General features: G+C 53.1%; 2 protein-coding genes and 1 long non-coding RNA gene across 4 annotated transcripts in view; 2 read left to right on the top strand and 1 right to left on the bottom strand.

Annotated features, from left to right (window-relative positions):
- Window positions 1–302: 302 nt before the first annotated feature.
- LOC144950458 (myeloid-associated differentiation marker homolog) lies at window positions 303–27,751 on the bottom strand. Of its 2 annotated transcripts, none has more exons than XM_078880580.1 (3): window positions 27,608–27,751; window positions 6,486–7,178; window positions 303–5,742 (listed from the first exon to the last, which is right to left on the bottom strand). In XM_078880580.1, exons 2-3 carry the CDS (start codon window positions 6,963–6,965, stop codon window positions 5,311–5,313), a joined length of 912 nt encoding a protein of 303 aa, XP_078736706.1. In that variant the 5' UTR covers window positions 6,966–7,178; window positions 27,608–27,751; the 3' UTR covers window positions 303–5,310. The 2 variants fall into 2 exon arrangements, with proteins under 2 accessions (XP_078736706.1, XP_078736705.1); XM_078880579.1 differs by lacking the exon at window positions 27,608–27,751 and adding an exon at window positions 19,436–19,703.
- The window catches only part of LOC144950459 (uncharacterized), a 121,552-nt gene continuing 95,205 nt past the window's right edge, over window positions 1,405–27,751 (top strand). Inside the window, exon 1 of the long non-coding RNA XR_013640383.1 lies at window positions 1,405–1,561. This is a non-coding gene — a long non-coding RNA (uncharacterized LOC144950459). The remainder of the gene's footprint in view (window positions 1,562–27,751) is intronic.
- LOC144950457 (axin-1-like) overlaps window positions 20,245–27,751 on the top strand; it is a 61,140-nt gene continuing 53,633 nt past the window's right edge. Inside the window, 1 exon segment of the mRNA XM_078880578.1 lies at window positions 20,245–20,623. Within this exon segment, the coding sequence (XP_078736704.1) occupies window positions 20,571–20,623 (53 nt within the window). The 5' untranslated portion in view covers window positions 20,245–20,570.

The following is a 27,751-nucleotide window of genomic DNA, read 5'->3' as shown; positions in this document are numbered from 1 at the left end:
TTGCGGAATACACCACGCCGCCGTTGACCCTGGCCATTGACCGAGCAACCCAACGTTCCTACCAGCTCCCTCCGCAGGAATGTGTTTGTTGCAGGATGCCAGCCGCATCGGTGTGGAAGAGTAGGCCAACATCGAGAGGGGGGGGGGGTTTTCTCTTAGAGCCCACCTCGAGAAGTGGTTGCCCTTCCACCAGCAATAACCCGAGTGAGCAAATGCAGGGCAGCTCCTTTGCCTCTCCGATATCCAGTGCAGTGTCCACACGGAGGACACTCCGCAACGAGACATTTCCCGGAGAGAAGATCTGCGTCGTAAACAGAAATGTTTATTGAAACACCCAGCAACCTCATGCTTCGTGACGCTACATCAACAACAACAACCACAACAACAACAACCACAGACACCCGGCGGCTTTGAATTCACAGTCAGTTGTTTTAAAAATGTATTTGGACCAGTGTGGGCCCGTTCAGCCGCTCCGCGGTGTGTGTGTGTGGGAGAGCCCAGAACACGTGCCGTTCCCTAAACGTCGCCTTCATTCGCAGACTTCTAGGCGCTTACCAGAGGTCGCAACCAGGTACCCGATACCCGTACCCTACACGATACCCGTACCCTACACGATACCCGGCTACCCGTACCCGGCTGGGTCACCGGTGAGTAACCGTTTGTCACTCATTTCGGGTAGGGTGCGGGTACGGGTAGCGTACGGGTACCCATTTGCGACCCTTTTTGCGACCCTGGTGCGGCCGGGTACGGGTACAGGTAAGGAATCAAAGCCCGTTTGCGACCTCTGGCGCTTACACCATCGGCAGTCTCCAGGCAGGGGCTATCCCCACCGACCGCTCTCCCCCCACCCGCTCGTCCCTCATCCACCGTCAATCCTCTCCTTCCAGAACCTTCTATCCTCTATCGCAACAGAAACCAACAAATCCCTCCACGAAAACAAATCCCATTTGAATCATCCCCAAGCCAAACCCACGCTTAGCTGGCCAGACCATCAATTGTCAGTGGCTGTTCTGCCAGAATCAAATCAGGATCGCCCTGGAAGAGCGATTACCGAGCGGGTAATAGGCCGATTTGTATCATGTGATCGTCTTCGATGTCCTTTACAGATGCACGGACCATGAACACGAAACGCGATTCTCGCAACGTACACAACATCTACGCTATTCCGGTCATACAAACGGAACGACGTGGACTGCCAAGCTGATCGCCGGAGGTTCCCAGCGTACGTGACCCCAGCCCTCTCGAGCCCGCCCTCTTGCGCGATGATTGCGATGACCGCGATACCCAAGTCTCGTCGAGGATCGGTCTTGTCCCCCCGTCGACATCGTCCCGTTCAAGACGTTGTCCCGCCCGCGCAGCCACATCGCAAGAACGGCGGACGACTCTCCCGTACCACCCCCGCCTTTTGTTCCCCGACGTTTCACCGTCAGGGGACTCGTAGCAGAGGTCGCAACCGGGTACCCGATACCCGTACCCTAGCCGATACCCGGCTACCCGTACCCGGCCGGGTACGGGTACGGGTACCCGTTTGCGACCCTGGTGCGGCCGGGTACAGGTACGGGTAAGGAATCAAACCCGGTTTGCGACCTCTGACTCGTAGGTTTCATACAATCTGCCGTGGGCGGCATCACCTTGCAGGTAAGGCCTCTCCCCCCCCACCCCCCTTTCTACAACGCGGTGGAATTTGGGCGCTTTGGTCGGCACAATGGGGGTGGCCGCTTTCATCGCCACTCATTCCCGACGATGATGTTTGGCCGCACAGAGGGTGGCGGCGGCGGTGTCTGCGTTGAGTCCACGAGCGGAGCGCCGGGTGGCTTAAACGCAGCGAGTTGGCACAGTAGGGGGCACAGGCGGTGCATCGGCCACTCATCTCACTCGGTCGACCCGTGGCACCATCTGGCTCTGTCCCGTGACCTCCTGCCGCCGGGCGTTCGACAATTCACGTGGCATTAACGAGCACCTAGCCTGGCACAAGCGCCGTGGTGACGTCACCGCCACTTAGTGGCGGTTGTTGTTGTTGTTTTTGGTTTGTTCTTGGTTGCCCACGGCTGTGATCCAGTGTTTTCAAGGCAACGACTGTGACTTAGACCTTCCCTGAAATTCACCCGAAAACACCGCGGGACATTTGTTTTCTGGCTGTAAACAGCGCGTTTGTCTGGCCTCGTGTCCTTGACGTTTCTCTGCACGTGCCAGGGGGGGCCTCATTTCGATAAATAAATCCCCAAAGCAGCTCCCCGCAGCTGTGCAACCCGAAAAAGCATCGGGGAGAGCGAGCAGCAGCTTTTGAATATGCTGCGAAACTAAGTGATGCGCTGTGAGAAAACGTATCTAAGCAGACGTGATCATTCGGTCTCTCCGTATAAGATACACGTTTAAAAGGCGGTTGTGTGGCGCAGGGGTCAAGAGAGTTGAGCCGAGACTCACCGAGTACCTGGGCTCGAGTCATTGTGATGGCAGCCATCACGTGGACTGAACTCCGCTCATCCTCACGGCACGCAGCGTTGGATGGACATCGAGCAAAGACCGTGGTCACCGCATCGTCGAACGGCGCTTTCAGATGCACTTCCGCGGCCGTCTGGAACGCTCTTCCCTTCCGATATTAGGAAGCCACGGCAGCGATGCACTTTTAAATCATCATCCAGATTGACAGTCTCATTTCTCTAGAACTGCTTTTTGTGTTTAGTTTGATGGTCGGCTAAGTACGATGCCAAACAAGTTTTAACACACACACACAGACTCATACAACGACCCAGAGTTTCTGGTCCTTCCCCCGCACCTCCGATAAGCAGGGTCGGCTACGTACGGCGCGAAAGAAGTTCAACATCCCGTACGTGGCCGAGAGAGAGCGCGATTGGAATAAAACTGGGAACAATTACAAGAAGACGAAAAGCGTTGGTTCCGGAAGACCGGACCGGTCGATGGATAAAATTCATCCTTTATAATTTTACTTTTCGGGTGAGAGGGAGATTCTGTTGTTGTCCGTTGCTCCCAATACTTTGCTGACTGCACAACGGTGCGAGGGCGACAAACAGCGGCGGGCGCAGGTCTGCTCGGATGCTTCAAGACTACAACTAACTACTTCTTCCAGTGCATCAACAGGAGCGAGTAAAAACATTTTTTGACAAAATGGTAGTAAAAAAAAAAGCACGGAAAAAAAAGACAGCGAAAAGAAAACTTCTTTGGCAAGAGTGATTCAGCGGGTGAGTAAATGTAACCCTTTCGCATTCCGAGACCTCTGCAAGTTGCAGGGTCGTAGTCCCGTTCATCACCGAAGCTCGTAAAAACGTACGCGGTTTCCGTGTAAATTTTTGATTCAGAGAGGCGTAGCAGCAACAGCAGCAGCAGCGCCGTTGACTTCAAAGACGTCGTTGCTCGCCGCCCCGAACTGTAGCCACACGACCACCGCCCTCTTACGATAGCGGGCACCAAACCGCACAACACGCCCACCCGCACGGCCTTGTGGGAGCCTCGGTAAGTGACGGGTTTATCCATAAGAGGTTGTTTTTGTGAATAGAAGACAAAACAAATATCATAACGAGCCCAAGTGGGAGAGATGGTGGGCGAGCGGATGAGCGAGCATCCCCACTGACCCACCAACACTCCAACTCCCCCCCTCCCGCCACCCAAGTGGCTTCAGAGATGCCACGTTTGATGTGAAGTTTTGCTTTATTCGCAGTAATTGATGATGCTGCTGCTGCTGCTGTTGGGAGGCACGGTGTGTGTAAATAGCCGAGTGCAGTTAGGGTCCATAATACAGGTCGTTGTTTTGGGGTCAGATCAAATAAATATATAAACGTGTCGTTAAACCCGCCGCCACCCTACGCTGCCAACTAGTAAGGGTTTGTGTCACGCAAACTAAACGTGCCAATTCGTCACGAGCACAGCACCACCAGTGTGTGTTGGAGAGTAAACACACACTTACAATTCGGGCACGACGTTTCGCCAGCAGTCACAACATCAGGCGACAGCCACAGTTGCGTTTACTCAACTGTGGTGGGCGCGCCAATTTTATGTTGATGGGTGGAACAGGGATGCGGCGGCGGCGGGTTTGCAGATTCGAAGAACTTGCGCCGTCGTTTCAGCGGTCGTGCCGGGAGAGGGGGAGTCGAACCGGCGACCTTCTGGATTGCAAGTACAGTCTGTGAACCCGCAACACGACCGTGGCAGTAGAATGTCATAAACAAACGATGTCATAAAAAAATGCACCAAGCGTTACTAATTATGGCTTAAGTGACCATTTTACACTGGCATAGATATCGGTTCAGCCGGCCTCTATAACTGTATTTTCTTTTATAGCTGTGGCCCTGGGCTTGCTTAAACTACGCACCGATTGAAATCAATTCTCACACCCGCAATACACGCACTGTATGGCGTGTGTGTGTGTATCGTGGGGATCAGTAGGGGGAAGCACACTGCTCTATGAACCCGGCGATCCGGGTTCGAATCCCAATCACGGCCAACACCAGTGAAGATTATCCGAACCGGTCCTGGGGCCTCCCCTAGGTCGACTCAGCTTCAAATGAGTCCCGGGGTGTTTTTAAAAAAATGGCACTAGCGAGACAAAGGCGGCCGGGCGTGGTGCTGGCCACCCGCCCCCGAGTGTGCTGTGCCGGCCTTCGTAGGTGCTCGCTAACAGCACTTGCCCCAAAAGTCTCGAGGCTATACGGGGGGAAAGCTTTGTCTTTGTCTTGTTCCATTCTAATGGTGGGTCAGGAAATATCTCACCAAGTTGACGCTTTTCTCCAACCCTAGAGTTTCTGGACATTTTGGCAAACTGGTGAAGCCAACCGAATTATGTTTCTTACGCTGCCAAGCGCAGTTTGCTTGACGAGCTTAGCCTCTTCATTTTAACCCGACCCCCGCTCCCCAAAATTAACCGAGACAGCCTTTACACAGGAGACTGACGTGAAGACCTGCTGCAGCACAACTGAGGAGAGAGAGAGATCTCTAGCGACTGGCGATGTTGCGGGTGGGGAGGCAGTGGTAACACACAAGTCAAGGCGTTGTGTGCGCCGCCCTCACCACACGTTAAAAACAATCTCCAGGCATCCAGACCTCGCACACAAAAATACACGACGGGCATCCGTCGCCCCCCCCCCCGCCGCCGCCGCCGAGTTAACGGGGCGACCACTGACCGTCATGGAGATCCATTAGTCATCGGGGTAACCATTCACCAACAGATTTCCAAGCGAGTGAACGCTCACCCCTATAGCTAGCGGATCTCTACGAGAGTGCATGGGGCCCCGCAAGCATCACGTGACACGGAAAGCAGCCAGTCCCCATGGGCCCGGCCCGCGGCCCGCCGAGACGCTACAGCGTGCGGCTGATGATGACCAGGCGGCTCGAGTAGACCATATCGGCCACGTAGGCCAGCAGGTTCACGTAGGTGAACACGGTGACGGCCAGCTGCATGTCCCAGTCGCAGCTGCCGACGTCGCGGCAATAGGACGAGGAGCGCCGCGGCTCGCCGTACTTGTCGGAGAAGCAGTAGACGGGCCACAGCACCGCGGCCGTCACGTAGGCCAGCACGGCCACTAGGCCGCACAGGGCCAGGAAGCGGTCGAAGGGCAGGCAGAGGCGGCCCGTGCTCTGGCACACGGTGAGCAGGATGATGACCGCCACCAGCACGAAGCAGACGCAGTACACGGCCAGGCACCACTGCAGCGCCGGGTAGCGCGAGTACAGCCCCGGACGATCTGCCAGCACCACGAAGATGAGGCACGCCACGAACGCCTCCAGCACCTGGGGGCGCGAAACGCGTGGACACACGCACACGCACGTGGGCGATTTAGCGGAGGGAGAACAACAAAAACACAATGGTTTTAACTTAGCTTGGTGTTATGAAGCCAGGTTTTTTAATATGTATAAGGCTTTATTAGCCTAGGATTCAAATATTTTGGCCTCATACAACCAACGTTGACATCTTTTGAACCCAGGTTTTAAATGTTGGCTGTGGCCTAACCCAGGTTCAACATCCATCACCCTTAAAAGTTCCAAGATTGAATTATGCCCCATGCATTGAGGTTTTATTTCGCCGCCTGGTATTATAAGGCCAAAATGTACATTCATGTAAGGCTTTATAAACCCAGATTTTAATTCTGGCTTCATGAACCCAGGATCAAAATCAATCTGATGTGCCTTAAAACCCCGGGTTTTATGCATCTTATGAAACTTGCGAGGCTGAAAAAAGCATGGGTTCAAATCTGCCGGCATCTAAACCCAGGTTTTAAATCGACTTCTAGAATTTTAAGCCCAGGTCTTGAATCTAGTTTTACGATTTCAAAGCCACGTATTAGAACGAGTCCCTCATTTCCATCTGCTGTGGTATCTTTTTTCCATCTACCTGCCCCCCCCCCGCCGGGTCTGTGTGGCGGTGTGGGTACCTCAAGCAGTCCCAACTGTACACAGCGACCCAGACAAACTATTCGACGCAATTCTACCCCGCGTGCGCGCGGCGTTTCCGCCGGGGGGGGTGGGGGGGGCACCTTGAGCAAGCCGGGCACGCTGGCCATGTAGCCGGTGACCTCCCCGGGCCGTGCCCGCGTCAGCGCCACCTCTGCGGCGTAGGCGAGGAACGCGAGGCACGAGAAGACGGTCGCCACGATGGTGAAGGTGCGCGGCTCGCAGTTGCCGCACGAGATTTCGCGCAGCCGGTAGACGGGGTGCAGCACGGAGGCGGACAGCAACAGCAGCGCGGCCAGCATGGCGTACGTGACCGTCAGGTTCTGCCAGGAGATCTGCGCGCAGCCTCGCTGGCCGAACAGCTCGAGGAGGAGCATGAGGAGCGAGCAGGCGAAGCAGGCGCACCAGGCGAACATGCAGAAGTCGCCGTACGAGTGCGCCTTGCCTCCGCTGTGCGCCACGAGGCTGAATGCGACGCAGGTGAAAGCCACCTGGAGCACGCGCACGACGCCCAGGCGGGACGTCACCGCCTGCGAGTTGAAGACCACGGCGGCCGGAGGCATGGTCGCTGCCGTTCCCGTTGAAGTTGTCGAACGGAAGCTGTTGCCTCTCGGCAGCAGGTGGGGCGACGCGGCTTCGGAGACGTGAAAGGCTCCCCGTGCCGTGCGCACGCGACCCGCTTTGCCTCTTCTTGGGAGTCGGAGATCACTGGCGGGCGCGTGGGCCGTGTGTGTCCGTGGTACGAGTAGCCAGCGCCGAACACGACCGCGCCCTTCCTGTGTTGCGAGGACAGTGGAGGGAAAAAAATGCGCGCAGACTCAGCCGCAACTCGCAGCCACCGCCCGCACAGACACCCACTCACTTCCACTTCTCCTCCCCACCCCCACGGACAGCGCACACACACACAGCACACGCGCACGCACACACACAGCGCACGCGCGCACACACACACACAGCACACACACACACAGCACACGCGCACGCACACACACACAGCACACACACACACACAAGCCACACACACACACAGCACACACACGCGCGCACACACACAGCACACGCGCACGCACACACACAGTGCACACACACGCACAAGCCACACACACACGCGCACACACACGCACACACACAGTGCACACACACGCACAAGCCACACACACACAGCACACGCGCACACACACAGCACACCCAGCACACACACGCACAAGCCACACACACACGCGCACACACACGCACACACACAGCACACACACAGCACACACACGGCCCCTCAATAAACAGATTAACAGGCGAATGCACTCACGCACCCACCCCCACTCTACGATTGCATTACAAAGAGACAAAGATCAGCCATGTAGCAGCCTTGTTCACCACCGTAGCCTTGTTCACCACCGTAGCCTTGTTTACCGCCTTGTTCACCACCGTAGCCTTGTTCACCACCGTAGCCTTGTTTACCGCCTTGTTCACCGCCTTGTTCACCACCGTAGCCTTGTTTATAACCTTTTTACCACCTTGTTTACCACCTTGTTTACCACCTTGTTTACCACCTTGTTTACCACCTTGTTTACAACCTTGTTTACCACCTTGTTTACCACCTTGTTTACCACCTTGTTTACCACCTTGTTTACAACCGTTGGGAAGCAAGCGCTGTCAGCGAGGACCTGTTAAGAAGGCCAACTTCGCCCCCACGGTGGCGACGGTTACACTCGGCACTCATTTGAGGCTGAGTCGATCTAGGGGAGGGCCCAGGACCGGTTCAGATAATCGTCACTTGGTATTGGTCGTCAGCGGGAATCGAACTCAGGTGGCCAGGTTCGTAGCGGAGCGCTCACCGCCACTGCGCTACCGCTCCCCACCCCCTTTGACACACAAAGACAAAGATCCCCCGTATAGCCTTAACAGACTGTAGGGGCAAGTGCTGTTAGCGAGCACCTATGAAGGCCAGAACGGCACACGAGGGGGTGGGTGGCCAGCACCACGCCCGACCGCCTTTGTCTCCCCAGTGGCGATGTTTACACACCGCACTAGGTACTCATTTGAGGCCGAGTCGACCTAGGGGAGGTCCGGGACCGGTTCAGATAATCGTCACTGGTGTTGGCCGTGAACAGGAATCGAACCCGGGTCGCCGGGTTCATAGCGGAACACGCTAACCGCTACACCACCGCTCCCCACCCTTTGACACACACACACTGACTCACCCACCCACCGACTAATACACCCCGCACGAACCAAACCACCAGCTAACACACACATACCACAGCCACAAGCTCACCCGCATGAATCACCCTGTCTCGACCCACCACCCTGCCAACTCGCACAAACACCCACCCCACCCTGCCACCCCGTTAGGGCTTTAACAAGGCTGTCGAAGCATTCGCTGTTTGCGAGCACCTATTAACACCGGTACGGCACACGAGGGGGCGGGCGGGTGGGTGGCCAGCACCACGCCCAGCCGCCTTTGGCTCCCCGGTGCCGGTGTTCGCACACCGCAGCAGGTACCGATTTTTTAAGGCCGAGCCGACCTAGGGGAGGGAGGCCCAGGACCAGTTGAGATATTCGCCGTCACCGTTAACTGAACTCGGGTTCGCAGCGCGCTCAGCGCCACACCCCGTCAGCTGCAAAGACAAAGGTCCCCCGTATAGCCTTTAACAGACTGACGGCACACCAGGCGGTGGGAGCGGCGGGCAACACGCCCGGCCGCCTTTAAGGCTGAGTCTACCTAGCGGAGAGCCCAGGACCGGTTCAGACAATCGCCACTTGGTGTTGACCGTCAAACGGAAATCGAACACGGGCCGCCGGGTTCGTTCGCGCGGAGTAGCGCTAACCGCGGTGCCACCGCTCCCCACTCCCCGCTTCAACTGCACGCACGAACGCACCCACATGCCATTCTCCATGTCTGTAAACGGTCTCACTATCTCCCTCCTACTCTGCCAACAATGGTCACCAAACACCCATCCCCCCCTCCCCCCCACCACGCAAGACGCATCCCTCCTTCGCACCCCCCCCTACCTACTACTAACACGCCTGGCCGCCTTTGTCTCCCTAGTGGCAGTTATTTTACACACCGCACCAGGCACTCATTTGAGTTCGAGTCGACCTAGGCGAGGCCCAGGACCGGTCCAGATAATCGTCGCCGGTGTTGGCCGTGAGCGGGAATCGAACTCGGGACGCCGGGTTCGTAGCGCTGCACCGTCAGAAAAGTATTACAATCATCCGTCACATGCGTACACACACACAGACACACTTCCCTTCCCCACCCACGCCAGCCTCACTTGCTTTGCCTTATGTGGGCTTGTACGCTGGGCACACCCCCCCCGCCTCTCCCCCCCGCAAGTGGTCTCCGCAGTGGCGAACGGGACGTATTTGGCGGCACTCAACCGGAGCAGCATTAACACACCAGTGTCGCTCGTAAGAGGGAGTTCTAGAAATCTAAACTTTAACCGGCGTTCGGCTTTCCGGCCGATTTCGCGGAAACGCGAAAAAGATTTTGACGCCGCCGCCGCCACCACCAAAATCCGCGAGATTTTCTGACCGGGGTTTGCGAATCACGGGAATTTTTTTTATAATTATTGCAAAAAAAGTACCTTTTTGTTTTATGTATATATATACACAACTGCACACCGCCTGTGTACCGCCAATACGTTCAAATTATTAGGCGATGCTGCCGATCACATTTGCCGTGGTTGCAAAACCACAAGCATTAGACTCTCGATTATCCGCGTGAGGTTATTCCGATTTGCGGGTTAACCTCGCGGCACCTGAGATTTTGACACGAATTAATAACCCGTGGATTTTTTTCCCCTTAAGCCGAAATTAATAATCTAAAAACAGTTGTGTAAATTGTTGTTCTTGGAATAACAATGTACTCCGATTAAATCCACGTGATCACCTCTACAGTACAGTAGTTGCAATAGCTTTACATTGATGTTGATTGGCGTGGCTCTGTAATAAAACAAGATCAATACCTTCTTTCCTACAAAGTTTTTTTTGTTCATTAACAAACTAAATTTTACTTCACATAAACATAATTTGTACCCATATTGGTGGTTTTTGGCACAGCGACCCCGGGGAAAATGGGAATATTTTTGAATTTTACGCGCCCGTCCTCCCCGTCATTGGCGCGAATAATCGACGGTTTACTGTAAATATATTTCAACAAATGAAACTTCCAAGGCAATGACGTGGTGGCCCTAAAAGGAAAATAGATAACAGAGCAATATTTTGGGGCAATGGCTCTCGTTCTTCATAGCACGTCAGAGCGTCAATCGGACGCCACCGTGTAGATCATCATGAATGGAACAGAGATTCGTAAAGATACGTGCGGTCGTGTTCTCCTGTAACGGGGCAGTAGTTGCGTTCCTAAAGAACACCGCACTATGGAAAGATCGCGTTGTAATACATGACAAGAAATATAGGGGAGGGGGGGTAAAGCACAGTCCGCGATAACACGTGAGATGCGTACTCAGGCCGAACAAGGACTTGAGGCGCGTGGGTAGCATCTCGAAGCATCCAGCAGCATCCCAATGCCCTGCATGATGATGCTTAGCCGAGGCAGCCGTTACAACCGCTTATTCCTACTCTTATTGTCGGAGTCTCGTCACAATCCTTTCATCGGAATGCCGAGATGATGTGCATTGTGAGTTAAAAAATTAGTAGGATTTAAAGGATATTCGGACCACGGAGACACGTAGGTGAAAAATAAAATTAATAAAAGTAATCGTAGAAATAAAATAAAATAATAAAAAAATTAACCCATAAAAACAAAGTTTTTCACTATAAATCCTTTATATGCGTGTTCAATGGGCCACAACCCAGCCCACATTGGTCTTTGAAACGGGCAGCTAGAGTCCTCTCGTCCTCTGGCTTGAGATGGCTGCCACCTATGGGTCAGATGATTGCCTGCCACCATTAAGCAATTGGTAATTAAATATAAAAAAAAAATTCCTAAAAAGTGTAACATTTTGGAAAAATGTTTTCACGAAAATACATTGCCACGCACAACGAGTCTGTGTGCAAAATGTCAGCTCGATTGGATCACGGGAAGTGGGTTAAAAAACGACCGAAAGATTTGCACGGTCGTAAGCACGCAAGCAAGCAAGTGAACTTAATATAAAGGATTTAAAAATCACGACGTTTCGGAGGCAACACAAGTCTCCGTCATCAGGTGGGACCATCACAGCTAAAATTATTGCATCAAGTGAGGCAAAATTCCAAGAGACCAGCCCTTAAATACAAGTTAATGGGGAGGGGCTTATCGGAATGTGGTAGCCAGGGAATGTCACGTGGGGGTGGTGGGCGGGGCTACAAGAGGAATTGGCCAACGTCGTCAATGTGCAAGAGAACAATCGGTGTACCTCGACCTAAACCGATGTTGGTTGAGAATCCAAATACAAAAAAGCAGTAGGTGTTAAACGCTGGGGATGTCAACACTCGGTAAAGTATAAAAGTACCTGTCAAATAAGATGGTACAAATATGTGTAGTTAAATCTTTTTTGCATGGTTAATAACATCTTATTCCTACTCGCGCCACGACGTAATTCCCTTCGCTCGACTGGTTATATATTCAATTGGCATCCACCGTATAAAAAACAATGCATTTTTGCCGTACGCAAGAAATTCGCGTTATGAAACCTACGTAGCGTTATCGAACAGACCCTACTCAGGAGATAATGTACACATTAAAGACAAGCCGCAGCAGTGCAATTGTGGCCAAGCAAACCCCAAGCTCTCGCCGCCCATGCAGTAAACCACTTTCATCTCCGCTCCTTCAGCGGAGGAATAGCAAAACCACGCAAAACTCTCTTCACGAAGCCCTCTGCGATGTGGCCCAGCAGCATAACGAAAATTGACATCTGGGCTCCCGAACAGATTGCTGCCATACGCAAGCTTAGAATGGCATAGAGGCCAGAGATAATAGGTGGATAAGACAAGTTGCAATTGTTTATACTTTTGTGGGGGGGAGGGGGAGGGGGGGACCTGATGGGAATTACGTTTTAAAAAAAAAATAAAGAGGCCTTACATTTTTTTTAAAGCAGCTCTACATTCGTTCGTGGGTTTCAATAATTCATTAAATCCATAGTGCAGGGAGAGATGCACTGCTCTGGGTGGGGGCCTCGCATCCAACTCAGCTGATGGAGCTAGGAGGGCGGGGGAGGCCTGGGGGGGAAGTCCCCAAAGTGACCAATTTCATCAAAATGCCCTCACAGCTGCGGTCGCCCAAATGGACGGCAAAGAATCGAGACGTTATTTCCTCTCTCTCGTTACGGCCGGGCGATTAGCAGCAGCGACGTTCGATCTGCGTGCGCATGCGGAGGGTCGGCTCAGCCGGGCCGTGCCGGGCCCGCAGTAACATTGTTGCAAACGAACGTCGTTTTTTGAGAGACGCTGCCGGCGGAGTTGTCCCGAGTTTCGGGCATCGCGCCCGACCATGTGGACGATAGTTCCACAGGCGGGCGGGTGGGCGTCGAGACACGGTTACGTTGAGCGACGGTGGCCAGGGGCAACTGGGATGTTCGCTCGAGGACCCTGGGTAGAATGCCCCCCTTGGGGGAAGCCACCCTCATTCCTTGGCCTTGAAAACACAGGCCCTGCTGTGTCAGGGCTATATTGTGTGCGAGGTCCAATGCAAATTGCCCCTTTTAACCCCCCCCCACTCCCCACATCTCTCATTGGCCTTAATCACGGCTCCTGTAAGAAGGACAAAGATCCCCCGTGTAGCCGACATGGTGCTGTTGTGGGCAAGCGATTTGTCTTATGCTCGCAAATATTTGACTAGCTTTACTCGGGACTTGGATTCACCACGCCCGGCCGCCTTTGTCTCCCCAGTGGCGATGTTCACACACCACAGCAGTTAATTGTTTGAGGCTGAGTCGACCTAGCGGAGGCCCAGGACCGATTCAAATAATCGTCACCGGTGGTGGCCGTGAGCGGGAATCGAACTCGGGGCGCCGGGTTCGTAGCGTAGCGCTCACCACTACACTACAATGCGTTACGCTTCCACACGCGCGGGTCACATGACAGATCTGACGTCATAGCTCACTTGCTGTGCAAAAAAATACATGCATTATTGAGCTCCCCCCCCCAAAAAAAGTGTATTTTTATCATTTATGCATGGTGTACAGTCTGGAAAGTACCCACATAGCAAATTTCCAGTTTGTTGCATGTCGGGAAGTAGGCTAAACATTTTGAACAGACACACATTCACAACTTTGCCTTTACAGCAACATGCAGCGTGGTAAAGCGTTGTCATGTGGGTTCGATCCCGACCCCAACTCCTGCTGTATATTTGGAGTTTGCGTCTCTCCCTCCCTCCTCTCGTGGTCGTGCAGATTTTTCTCCGGGTCCTCCGGTTTATCCCCCCCCCCCACATGTAGAATCAACGTCACGTGTTTAAAGAGTATTTGGCCGCTATACATTCCACACGACGATGATAAGCCACTTCGTTGAGCTATCATTTGTGGCCAGTTCACGTCTGAAAAAGAGCTCCATAGCTCAGTGGGCCTTACCTGGTAAAATAAAAAATAGTTTAGTTTAAAGCAGGTTAAATTTCGATTTTAAGCTTTCGTGACTGCAGGGATTCATCTTCTTGGTTCTTTCGGTAAAGTCACATAGAAGGGAAATAATAAAAGAAAACATAAAATACAATTCTCACGACATTTCGGCCACAACGCAAGCAGCCGTCCTCAGGTGAACAGACAGACCTGTTCTTCACCTGAGGACGGCTGCTTGCGTTGTGGCCGAAACGTCGTGAAAATTGTATTTTATTATGTTTGATTTGTATTATTATATTATTTCCCTTCTACATGACTTTACCGAAAGAACCAAGAAGACCGGTTTATACACTTCGTCGATTAGCGCGGTTGGCTATGTACGGTGCGAAAGAAGTTCAACATACATACGGGGTTATAAAATTGGTGTAACCATGACGTTTTGTACGTTCACATGGCAGACCAGTCACATAATCCGACGCATATCAAGTTTAACCCATGCAGAGGGCAGCTCTCGCAAGGTAACGGCGGCTGTGAGACAGCGCACTAAACACAACGCACATTTGCTCGACACAACCCAACCCGAAAGAAAGCATTTGTGAGTTAAAATATTCCATCGATTCGAAACGGCACACGGCACGCAATAAGATGGCGCCCCCCGAAGGAGCTGGCAGTTACAAATACAGGAGACTCACCACACGGTTCATGTAACCCTTTACCATTTAACGGTGACGTGCGCAGGTTCGTACGTGCATCGTCAGAAATAAAAGCCGTGTGGCGCAGTTTAGCGCCGGCTATCGTAGAGCAGTGGTCGCAACCGGGTACCCGATACCCATACCCTACCCGATACCCGGCTACCCGTACCCGGCCAGGTACGGGTAGGCCGTGAGTCACTGGTGAGTAACCGTTTGTCACTCATTTCCCAACGTCTTGTCTCTTCTCACAATTAAAGTTCCTAGAATCACCCCACCCGCGCCTGCAACATGGCTTCATCCCAGAGGTCACAATCGGGTACCCGTACCCGTGCCCTACCCGATACCCGGCCGGGTACGGGTAGCCGGGTATAGGGTAGGGTACGGGTACCCGTTTGCGACCCTGGTGCGACCGGGTACGGGTACGGGTAAGGAATCAAAACCGTTTGCGACCTCTGGAACAAACCTACAACAAACTGCGTGAACGGGAATGAGAGTGCAGAGTGTCCAAGTGTTTTTGAACGCAGCCAGTAGGAGGCGGCATGTCCACACGCACAGACATGCAGGAAAACCTCACAGGCCCCCCACCCGCCCCGACCCCCAAGGAGCGCCTCCGCCTCAACCCTTTCAGAAACGGTGCCGCACCTCCATTGGGACGCTTGAATTTGGCGCGGCAGCAAAGCGGAAATTCCCGGAGAAAACCCGCCGTGCGTACGCGGCGGGGGTTTGCACCAACACGAGATGGATTCACAAACCCACTTTGCTGTACTGCCACATCCTGGCCAGGGGGGTGGGGGGGAGGGGGGTTGAGAGTACTGCCTGGACGGCGCTGGGTGGGTCCCCACAGGCGTTTGCCGCGTCGCCCCAGCCATCGGAACGTCACCTGTGGGATCTTTCCGCTTGCGAAACGTTGGCCCAGACACGCCCGTCCGTGGCTTCGCGACGACCTCCTTTTCAACGCAAGCGACGTCTCTTTCGAGATTCCAGGGTCCACCCGCTTGCGCTGCCATCTCCTGGGCACCTCGCAGTGCCGGCCCTGCGACATCCGGTCATCCCAAGCAAGTCTCCCTTCCAGTCACGAGCACGGGCCGAAGCCCGCTTAGCCCCTCGCGAGATTTGGTAGAATTTCGTTCCGGGTTTATAACCACCGCTTGAGGTGTGTGTGTCCCGCCCGCCCGCCCGTCGTCCCGGTCGCCGTCCTCCCCCTGGCCCCCCAGGTGGTTTTTGTGCCGGGCCGTGGTTGCCGCTCGACTTCAAATTCCTGAATTTCCCGTGGGGATTGCCGGGGGCCCCCCTCCTCGGCTGCCTCTGCCCAGCGACGTCGGGTTTCCACCTTGCGACGTGCAAACATCCCGGGGCATCGTCAGAAGGCGGGAACATCTCGCGCAAGCGGAACGAGGGCGGGGACCACGTGTAGAGCTGGGTGTCTTCGAGTCGTGCGATGTTCGTTGGACGACAATACGGCATCGTTCAGAACGGTGACAAACCGGGGTTTTTACTGGTAGGAACCACCTGGTTCCACCAGGCCACAGGGGATTATTGTGTCCGTCCGTCCGTCCGTCGTGCATCCAAAAATGGGAGGGGTGGGGCTGGGTGGAGAGGGGAGGGTGGGGAGGGGCTGGGTGGGGAGAGGAGGGTGGGGAGGGTGGGGCTGGGTGGGGGGTGGGGAGGGGCTGGTCACCCTGTGGTGCCCTTATAAAACTCAACGTTTAACCTACTCACCCCGGCTTGTGCCCGCCCTCACGGTCGGGCATATTTGCGGAATACACCACGCCGCCATTGACCGAGCAATCCAACGTTCCTACCATCTCCCTCCGCAGGAATGTGTTAATGTCCCGAAAGAACCGTGTCCCCCCAGCGTCCTCTCTCCGCGAGTTATAGTGAGAAGCCGGTTCACGTCTTCTTCCGTCCGCTCTCCTGCAATTGACGTCCGCAACGCCCCCGCTGGTTCCGGCACCTCCCCCCCTCCCCCGTGTGCAGGACGCGGCCACCAGGGTTGTGGCCCGTACCGTCCAAGCACAACTTGGCATGTAGCCTCCCCCCCCCCCCCGGCTCTCGCCCCTCTTCACGGGCATCACTCGAGGCTGTGACGGTCCCACCTGATGACGGAGACTTGTGTTGCGTCCGAAACGTCGTGATTTTTATCATTTTATTTTTATAAATTTTTATTTCATTTTTCACCTACGTGACTTTACCGAAAGAACTGAGAGTATGAATCCTTGCAGTCACGAAATCTTCAAATCTAGACTCACTCGAGGACCTACAAGGCCCTTGAGTGACGCCGCTTCCTCGTGAGATGTTAACTACCTCGCCTGGTACGCAGGAGGTCGTGGGTTCGATCCCGACCCTGACGCCTGCTGCTGTACATTTGGAGTTTTCTCCGGGTCCTCTGATTTTTCTCTCCACATTTAGAATCAACGTGGCTTTATAGATTTATTTGGCTGCTGTGAATTTCCACGCGATGATGATGATAAGCCACTTTGTCAGTTGCAACAGCCAGGCCGCTCCTGAAAAAAAGATCTACATCGCTCAGTGGGGCCTTAGGGGCCCATCCATTTAGTTCATGCACGCAAAAATCTGTCAAAACTTGACCCCTCCCCCCCTCCCTGTACGCACACGTACTTTTTACACCCCCCCCCCCACTTGCGTACGTACGCCTGACGCACCCCCCCCAAATCCTATAGAACGGCCGATATTTAATCCACGCAGAAACGATCAAGGATGAATAATATTGACGTGTTTAAGCAAACGGATAGTCCAATACCTAACTCATTTGAAGGCCAATGTAGACAATTATGGAGGCTTCACCACCCCCCCGCCCTGTCCCATGCGTACGAACATTGTCGGTAGACCCCTCATACACAAGCGTACACATTTGGGATAACCCCCCTCCCTCCCCCCTCCATGCGTACGTACTAAATGGATGGCCCCTTTCCCGGTAAAATAAAAAATAGCTCGCGGTTTAGTTTCATGTTCACCATCTCCATCTGGTTCCGGCATCTGCCGGCCGCTGTGCGTGCCAACGTGGAGCCTTCTGCTCTCGATGGGTGTTGAGTTCACTTCCCCCCCCCCTCCAGATATTCGGACCTTGACAATTCTCTCGGCTTATTCGCATCCCCCCGCCCTAAGAGACACATCGCTTCTCAAAGACCTCTTCTTCTTGGTTCTTTCGGTAAAGTCACGTAGAATGGAAATAAAATAATAAAAATAAAACATAAAATAATTCGACAGACCTGTTCTCCACCTGAGGACGGCTGCTTACGTTGTGGCCGAAACGTCGTGAGAATTATTCTATTATGTTTTATTATTTCCATTCTACGTGACTTTACCGAAAGAACCAAGAAGATGAATCCCTGCAGTCACGAAAGCTTTAAATCGAAATCTCAAAGACCTCTTCACTTCCCGAATATATGAATTTTTCGTCACCCCAGAGGGTAACATTTGTGGAAAAAAAAATCTTTATAGCTCATCGGATTCCTCCAGTATACAGATTCCAATTTTGTTTTAAATTTAACTTGATGGCGTTCTCACTAGGCAGCGAGATTTTATCCGGCTTAATATTTTTTACAGCACACTTTGTGACCTCGGGGTGAAATATGCTTAAAAAGTGTAAATGATTATAGTGGTAAGACAACTTCTGCCCTGTATTTAAAACAAGAATTAAGGGGGGTCCATCTTAAAACCCTGTGCATGCGTGCGCACGTAACCAGATAAGTCTTCATTTTTTGACATTGGGCACAAAGCCTAAAGTGCATCTCATTATCGGGAGAATACGACACACCAATGTCTCAGGACAGCTTCTGCCACAAGAGGTCAATCCTGGGAAAGTCACGGCAAGGAACGCAATGGGAGCGCAATGTTAACTCCCTTGTCTGGTATGCAGCTAGTGGGTTCGATCCCAAACCTGACGATGCCTGCTGTATATTTGAAGTTTGCGTGTCTCTCTCTCTCAACATCATCATCACGGTGGCTAGGAGATGTTAACTACCTCGCCTGGTACACAGGAGGTCGTGGGTTCGATCCCAAACCTGACGATGCCTGCTGTATATTTGGAGTTTGCGTGTCTCTCTCTCTCAACATCATCATATCACGGTGGCTAGGAGATGTTAACTACCTCGCCTGGTACACAGGAGGTCGTGGGTTCGATCCCAAACCTGACAATGCCTGCTGGAGTTTGCGTGTCTCTCTCTCTCATCATCATCATCACGGTGGCTAGGAGATGTTAACTACCTCGCCTGGTACACAGGAGGTCGTGGGTTCGATCCCAAACCTGACAATGCCTGCTGGAGTTTGCGTGTCTCTCTCTCTCATCATCATCATCACGGTGGCTAGGAGATGTTAACTACCTCGCCTGATACACAGGAGGTCGTGGGTTCGATCCCAAACCTGACGATGCCTGCTGCTGCATATTTGGAGTTTGCGTCTCTCTCATCATCATCACGGTGGCTAGATGTTAACTACCTCGCCTGGTACACAAAAGGTCGTGGATTCGATCTCAAACCTGACGCCTGCTGCTGTATATTTGGAGTTTGCGTGTCTCTCTCTCCCTGTGGTCGCGTGGATTTTTCTCCGGGTCCTCCGGTTTTTCCCTCCGTAAATTTCCACATGCTCACGATAAGCCACTTCGTTGAGCTACCATTAGTGACCAGGTCGCTTCTGAAAAAAAGAGCGACACAGTTCAGTGCGGCCTTACCTGAGTAAAATAAAGTTAAATAGTTTTCAGCAGTTTTCTTTTGACGGCGTGGTGACCCTAGCCGTGACCCCCAGCGCAAGCATCTCGCCAACGCCGCACCGACCCTGGCTCGCCCGGCCTCGGCGCAATCCCCGCGCGATTTATCGCCGAATATTTCTCACCCGACGGCTCCGAACGCGGCGGCGGCGGAAATAACCGACGACGCCGAGTTGGTGATCTTTGCGCAAGCGCGCGCAGGCAGGCGCCATTTTCTCTCTCCCCCCACCCCGCCCCCCACCGCCTCTCTCCGTTATGACATTAATATTTTTCCCGCAATCGGCCGCCGCTCTCTACGCCGATTTGCCGCCCCCCCCGCCCCGCCGCGGAATCGACGGGAAATCGCGGTCTTCAGAGGACTCGTGGCGCGTGGATTACGAACACGGCACATTTATATTTTAATGGCGTACAAGAAGAAGCAAGGCGGCCTCCAACTGTGCTGGGATTTTGGCGAGGCCTCGCCTCGCTTTGTAGCGCCGATGGCGGTCTGTTGGCGCGGCGGAAGCGAGGATGCTCGTCCGTGCTTCGCGTTTGCTGCACGTCGCACGCCAGATGCTCCCAGAACGTTCCCCCCGCTGGTGGTGGGGCCCACCAAAAGACGGGAACCCTGGCCCGCGCGCGCGGATCCACGCCGGCCGACGAGTCTCAAGAGCGACGACTCGGGGAGGAAGGGGAGCGCGATGGGGGGGGGAGTTAAATTACATTTTTTATGTTTTTTTGGGTGGTCGTACGCCGCTTCGGATTTCTCGCCGACGCGGGGAATCTGCGGACGAGCCCCGGAGGTCCCTGCGGCCTGCAGAGAGGGCCTACGTGAACCCTGCCCCGTGGCCATCAACGGGCAGGGGGGCGGGAGGGGTCTTAGGATGAGGCGTTGGCGGAGCGTGCTGGCGCCTGATGTTACTTGGTTTTTTTATCCTGGGGGGGGGGGGGGGGGTGGTGATATTAATGAACGCAATGCAAAATGTTAACGTTGCGTGCCGCTAATCTGCAGGCGTCGTGTGAAGGGCCTCGGTTTGGCTTGGGGTCTGGCAAAGCCTGATTTGTCAATGTCGCGGTGGTGCGGGAGTCACGAAGAGCGGCGTGACAAAATGAAAGCGGGGAGATGAAAACACATCCCACCCCCCCGCCACGAAATTAAAAGCGCGGGCCCCCTGCCAGCAGAGGGACGAGGAATATCGATAATCCGCAAAGTGTCTGCTGCCAAGCGCAACGTGAAAACAACGCGGCCTCCAGGGCAGCAGCAGCGGCAGGGAAGGCCAGATGGGCGAGAGCGCGAGGGGGCAGAAGGCTGTGGACCAGGGCTCACAGAAGAGGTGGGTGACATGCGCGGGACACAGGTGGGCACCCAGCACACCCAGCACACCCAACACAACCAGCACACCCAGCACACCCAACACACCGACCAGTCACACCCAGCACACCCAGCACACCCAACACAACCAGCACAACCAGCACACCCAGCACACCCAGCACACCCAGCACACCCAGCACACCGACCAGTCACACCCAACACAACCAGCACAACCAGCACAACCAGCACACCCAGCACAACCAACACACCCAACACACCGACCAGTCACACCCAGCACACCCAGCACACCCAGCACAACCAGCACAACCAACACACCGACCAGTCACGACCAGTCACACCCAGCACACCCAGCACACCCAACACACCCAGCACAACCAGCACACCCAACACACCGACCAGTCACACCCAGCACACCCAGCACACCCAGCAACAACCAGCACACCCAGCAACAACCAGCACAACCAGCACACCCAGCACAACCAGCACACCCAACACAACCAGCACAACCAGCACACCCAACACAACCAGCACAACCAGCACACCGACCAGTCACACCCAGTCACACCCAGCACAACCAACACAACCAACACACCCAGCACACCCAACACACCGACCAGTCACACCCAGCACAACCAGCACACCCAGCACACCGACCAGTCACACCCAGCACAGCGACGCGGCACACGATGTAAATGTGTCAGTAAAATACACAAAACGGAGAAAGGCAGCAGAAATGGCTCAGCCACATGGCACTCCACTGCTGGATGAGATGTGTGAGTGGGTCGTGACACTGTGGGGTTCACCAAGACGCTAACAGCACAAGCTGATACAGCAATCGTGCTGTGACGGTTCCACCTGAAGACGGAAGCTTGTGTTGCCTCCGAAACGTCGTGATTTTTTATTTTTATTTTACTTTTATTAATTTTATTTTTTTACCTACGTGACTTTACCGAAAAAAACCTAAGAATGTGAATCCTTGCAGTCACGAAAGCTTCAAATCTAGAATACGCTAGTTAATTATTCAAGGCGAGCTCAGAGGTGCACTGCACACTGGGTAATCTGGAACGCTAACAGGAATGAAGTACAAGCAGGTGGCGTGAAGGAGGTGGAGTGAAGGAGGTGGAGTGAAGGAGGAGTAGCAGGTGGAATGAACAATGTGAAGGAGGAGTAGCAGGTGGCGTGAAGGAAAAGGTGGAGTGAAGGAGGTGGAGTGAAGGAGGAGGAATGAACAATGTGAAGGAGGAGCAGGTGGAGTGAAGGAAGAGGAATGAACAATGTGAAGGAGGAGGAGCAGGTGGAGTGAAGGAAGATGAATGAACAATGTGAAGGAGGAGGAGCAGGTGGAGTGAAGAAAGAGGAATGAACAATGTGAAGGAGGAGGAGCAGGTGGAGTGAAGGAAGAGGAATGAACAATGTGAAGGAGGAGGAGCAGGTGGAGTGAAGGAAGAGGAATGAACAATGTGAAGGAGGAGGAGCAGGTGGAGTGAAGGAAGAGGAATGAACAATGTGAAGGAGGAGGAGCAGGTGGAGTGAAGGAAGAGGAATGAACAATGTGAAGGAGGAGGAGCAGGTGGAGTGAAGGAAGAGGAATGAACAATGTGAAGGAGGAGGAGCAGGTGGAGTGAAGGAAGAGGAATGAACAATGTGAAGGAGGAGGAGCAGGTGGAGTGAAGGAAGAGGAATGAACAATGTGAAGGAGGAGGAGCAGGTGGAGTGAAGGAAGAGGAATGAACAATGTGAAGAAGGAGGAGCAGGTGGAGTGAAGGAAGAGGAATGAACAATGTGAAGGAGGAGGAGCAGGTGGAGTGAAGGAAGAGGAATGAACAATGTGAAGGAGGAGGAGCAGGTGGAGTGAAGGAAGAGGAATGAACAATGTGAAGGAGGAGGAGCAGGTGGAGTGAAGGAAGAGGAATGAACAATGTGAAGGAGGAGGAGCAGGTGGAGTGAAGGAAGAGGAATGAACAATGTGAAGGAGGAGGAGCAGGTGGAGTGAAGGAAGAAGAATGAACAATGTGAAGGAGGAGGAGCAGGTGGAGTGAAGGAAGAGGAATGAACAATGTGAAGGAGGAGGAGCAGGTGGAGTGAAGGAAGAGGAATGAACAATGTGAAGGAGGAGGAGCAGGTGGAGTGAAGGAAGAGGAATGAACAATGTGAAGAAGGAGGAGCAGGTGGAGTGAAGGAAGAGGAATGAACAATGTGAAGGAGGAGGAGCAGGTGGAGTGAAGGAAGAGGAATGAACAATGTGAAGGAGGAGGAGCAGGTGGAGTGAAGGAAGAGGAATGAACAATGTGAAGAAGGAGGAGCAGGTGGAGTGAAGGAAGAGGAATGAACAATGTGAAGAAGGAGGAGCAGGTGGAGTGAAGGAAGAGGAATGAACAATGTGAAGGAGGAGCAGGTGGAGTGAAGGAAGAGGAATGAACAATGTGAAGGAGGAGGAGCAGGTGGAGTGAAGGAAGAGGAATGAACAATGTGAAGGAGGAGGAGCAGGTGGAGTGAAGGAAGAGGAATGAACAATGTGAAGGAGGGAGGAGGAGCAGGTGGAGTGAAGGAAGAGGAATGAACAATGTGAAGGAGGAGGAGCAGGTGGAGTGAAGGAAGAGGAATGAACAATGTGAAGGAGGAGGAGCAGGTGGAGTGAAGGAAGAGGAATGAACAATGTGAAGGAGGAGGAGCAGGTGGAGTGAAGGAAGAGGAATGAACAATGTGAAGGAGGAGGAGCAGGTGGAGTGAAGGAAGAGGAATGAACAATGTGAAGGAGGAGGAGCAGGTGGAGTGAAGGAAGAGGAATGAACAATGTGAAGGAGGAGGAGCAGGTGGTGCAGTGGAACGCTGTGTGCGTGCTGTGCGCTGCGAGGTGGCTGTCTGGAATCCCCCGTTCGTTCGTTGTCTCAACGTCGCTGCTTTGATTTCCTTCCCCTCGGAATTTGTTTCATGGCTCCCTTCAAACGGAAGGGAACAAACGAGAGACTTAATTGGCTCTGCGGCAACACACGAGGCGCGCGAAGGCTGTCAGCCGTGTGCGGTGTGGTGTGAGCTGTATGTGTGAGCGGTGTGGTGTGTCAGCGGTGTGGTGTGAGCGGTGTGCTGTGTGTGTGAGCGGTGTGTGTGTGAGCCGTGTGCGGTGTGTTGTGTGTGTGAGCGGTGTGTGTGTGAGCCGTGTGCTGTGTGTGTGAGCGGTGTGTGTGTGTTGTGTGAGCGGTGTGTGTGTGAGCCGTGTGCGGTTTGCTGTGTGTGTGAGCGGTGTGTGTAGTGTGAGTGATGTGGTGTGTGAGCGGTGTGCGAGCGGTGTGGTGTATGAGCGGTGTGTGTGTGCAGTGTGAGCCGTGAGCGGTGTGTGTGTGGTGTGAGCCGTGTGCGGTTTGTGAGCCGTGTGGTGTGGTGTGAGCGGTGTGGTGTGTGTGCTGTGTGTGCTGTGTGCTGTGTGTGAGCTGTGTGTGTGTGTGCGGTGTGTGAGCTGTGTGTGTGTGCTGTGTGTGTGTGAGCTGTGTGTGTGTGCGGTGTGTGAGCTGTGTGTGTGTGCGGTGTGTGTGCTGTGTGTGTGTGAGCTGTGTGTGTGTGCGGTGTGTGTGCTGTGTGTGTGTGAGCTGTGTGTGTGTGTGCGGTGTGTGAGCTGTGTGTGTGCGGTGTGCTGTGTGTGTGTGCTGTGTGTGTGTGAGCTGTGTGTGTGTGCGGTGTGTGAGCTGTGTGTGTGTGTGCGGTGTGTGTGTGTGTGTGCGGTGTGTGAGCTGTGTGTGTGTGCGGTGTGTGAGCTGTGTGTGTGAGCTGTGTGTGTGTGCTGTGTGTGTGTGCGGTGTGTGAGCTGTGTGTGTGTGCGGTGTGTGAGCTGTGTGTGTGAGCTGTGTGTGCTGTGTGTGTGTGCGGTGTGTGTGTGTGCGGTGTGTGTGCTGTGTGTGTGTGAGCTGTGTGTGTGTGCGGTGTGTGTGCTGTGTGTGTGTGAGCTGTGTGTGTGTGCGGTGTGTGAGCTGTGTGTGTGAGCTGTGTGTGTGTGCTGTGTGTGTGTGCTGTGTGTGTGTGAGCTGTGTGTGTGTGCGGTGTGTGAGCTGTGTGTGTGTGCGGTGTGTGAGCCGTGTGCTTCGTACTCAATCCACATGGTGCCCCCCACACCAAGTCACGATTGGCCAGGGAGGGGACCCCCCCCACAATGCCCTCGGGCCCATGAATCAAGCTTGGTAGTGGGGGGCTCGTCGTCAGGGCCGCATTATTCAGTAGGCACAGTAGGCACTGTGGCCTAGGGCCTTCTCACCAACCCACCCACCCACTCACCCACCCACCCACCCACTCACCCACCCACTCACCCACCCACCCACGCACCCACTCACTCACTCACTCACCCACCTACTCACTCACCCACCCACCCACCCACTCACTCACCCACTCACTCACTCACCCACTCACTCACTCACTCACCCACTCACTCACCCACTCACCCACTCACTCACTCACCCACCCACCCACCCACCCACTCACCCACTCACCCACCCACTCACCCACCCACCCACGCACCCACTCACTCACTCACTCACCCACCTACTCACTCACCCACCCACTCACCCACTCACTCACCCACTCACTCACTCACCCACCCACCCACTCACCCACCCACCCACTCACCCACCCACCCACTCACCCACCCACCCACTCACCCACCCACCCACTCACCCACCCACCCACTCACCCACCCACCCACCCACCCACCCACTCACCCACTCACCCACCCACCCACTCACCCACCCACCCACTCACCCACCCACCCACCCACCCACTCACCCACCCACTCACTCACCCACCCACTCACCCACTCACCCACCCACTCACTCACTCACCCACTCACTCACTCACTCACCCACTCACCCACCCACCCACTCACTCACCCACCCACCCACTCATCCACCCACTCACTCACCCACCCACCCACTCACTCACCCACCCACCCACTCACTCACCCACCCACCCACTCACTCACCCACCCACTCACCTACTCACCCACCCACTCATTGGCACCGAGACGAGGCGATCAAGAAGGCTGCTGGCTGTCTCTGTCGTAGGCCAATCCGTTTCTAAGACCATGGCGTATTGAGCGACACGATTAGCAGAGCCAAGTTTGTTTGGGTGGTTTACCACAAGTGCCGGTGCAGATTTGATGCCTACTCCTTGGTTTTATAACGTAGGTAAAAATAAAATAGAACTAAATTAAATCACGACGTTTCGGGCGCAACACAAGCGTCCGTCATCATCGTGATTTAATTTAGATTTTTTATTTTTATTAAATGTTTTACTTTACCGAATAAAACCCAAGGAGTATGGATTCTTGCAGTCACCAAAACTTCAAATCTAAAATGTGATGCTTTTTTTGAGCATCTTAACACAACTCCTGTTCTATGGGAACCTCATTTGCCAGTAGATGCTTGCCCCGAGCTCTCATACTCTGATGGTGCATTGTCTTTGAGTTGTGCGCCTTTTGGCGTCATCTGGTCCAACCCATGTGAGACTAGGCTCTAAGAAAAGCTGTCTCGGGTGTGGACCAATCAACTTCAAGGACAGTGCACATGATCAGAGTTATGTTCTTTTGTTTGTATTATGACTGCAGGTATTGCGGTCTATACAAACATGACTCCTTGTAAAAAGGTGTCAGTTTTGTTGCCAGATAGAAGGGTAAAAAACCAATTAACAACTCCTGTTTTCGTGCTAGAAAGGTTGATGCCTATTTCTTATTTTTTTTTGCACACTCGTTTGTGTTTTTTGCGTGCAGCATTATGAGTGGTCAGAAATCCGGCATCCTCCCCCACTCTGGTATGGCCACAGAAAATAAAAAAGCGTTGAGTCCATCAGCTAATGGAACTCCATCATCACGCATCTTGCATGCGGTCACATTTAATTTGAATACGCGATCCATCATAAAGCTATATATGACCAACATTTACCCTGATTTAACCCTATAATTCCCCAATGTATATATTATATATGACCAACATTTACCCTGATTTAACCCTATAATTACCCAATGTATATATTATATATGACCAACATTTACCCTAATTTAACCCTATAATTACCCAATGTATATATTATATATGACCAACATTTACCCCGATTTAACCCTATAATTACCCAATGTATATATTATATATGACCAACATTTACCCCGATTTAACCCTATAATTTCCCGATGTATATATAATATATGACCAACATTTACCCTGATTTAACCCTATAATTACCCAATGTATATATTATATATGACCAACATTTACCCTGATTTAACCCTATAATTACCCAATGTATATATTATATATGACCAACATTTACCCTGATTTAACCCTATAATTCCCCCAATGTATATATAATATATGACCAACATTTACCCTGATTTAACCCTATAATTACCCAATGTATATATAATATATGACCAACATTTACCCTGATTTAACCCTATAATTACCCAATGTATATATTATATATGACCAACATTTACCCCGATTTAACCCTATAATTACCCAATGCATATATATATTGAAATGATGTTAACAACTTAATGTAACTATCCGCCACGGATTATTAAATGTTAACTAAACTATAATTTGCAAATGTTACGTTACACAATAATTCGTGCACAACACAACGATCGCACGCCGTGCGTTGCTGTACTAGGCCCCAATCGGGCTCTGCCACATGCGAGAAAAACTAGGCCCCGATCGCCATCCACCCAAATCGTCATTCAAACAACTTTGTTGAATCTGCACCATGAAAAGTGAATTTAACACGGAGGCTTTGATGTAAGAATGAGTGGTTTAGTGAACTCCGTTGGGTGTCGCCACTGTTGTAAATGTTGCAGGTTCCACGTTGCTCTGTAAAACTAAACATCGTTACCCAAAATCCTCGACAAACAAACATTTTGGCTTCACCAACTCCGCGGCGTGCTGCGTCCTCACGGATGGCGACGGATTCTAATTCAAGTATCCGGCCTTCGCGTGCGCAACGTACTCACCTCTCGGCACACCACGTGACTCCGAGCTGTGAGCACACGTGACCGTCTGGTACACCACTTGACCTAGGATTGTGAGCCCACGTGTTCGTCTGGTACACCACGTGACCCAGGATTGTGAGCCCACGTGTTCGTCTGGTACACCAC

Source organism: Lampetra fluviatilis, chromosome 58, assembly GCF_964198595.1.
Source record: "Lampetra fluviatilis chromosome 58, kcLamFluv1.1, whole genome shotgun sequence".
NCBI classification, from domain to species: domain Eukaryota; kingdom Metazoa; phylum Chordata; class Hyperoartia; order Petromyzontiformes; family Petromyzontidae; genus Lampetra; species Lampetra fluviatilis.
The sequence above is the reverse complement of the archived record's forward strand: the minus strand, read 5'-3'. Positions and strand labels throughout refer to the sequence as shown.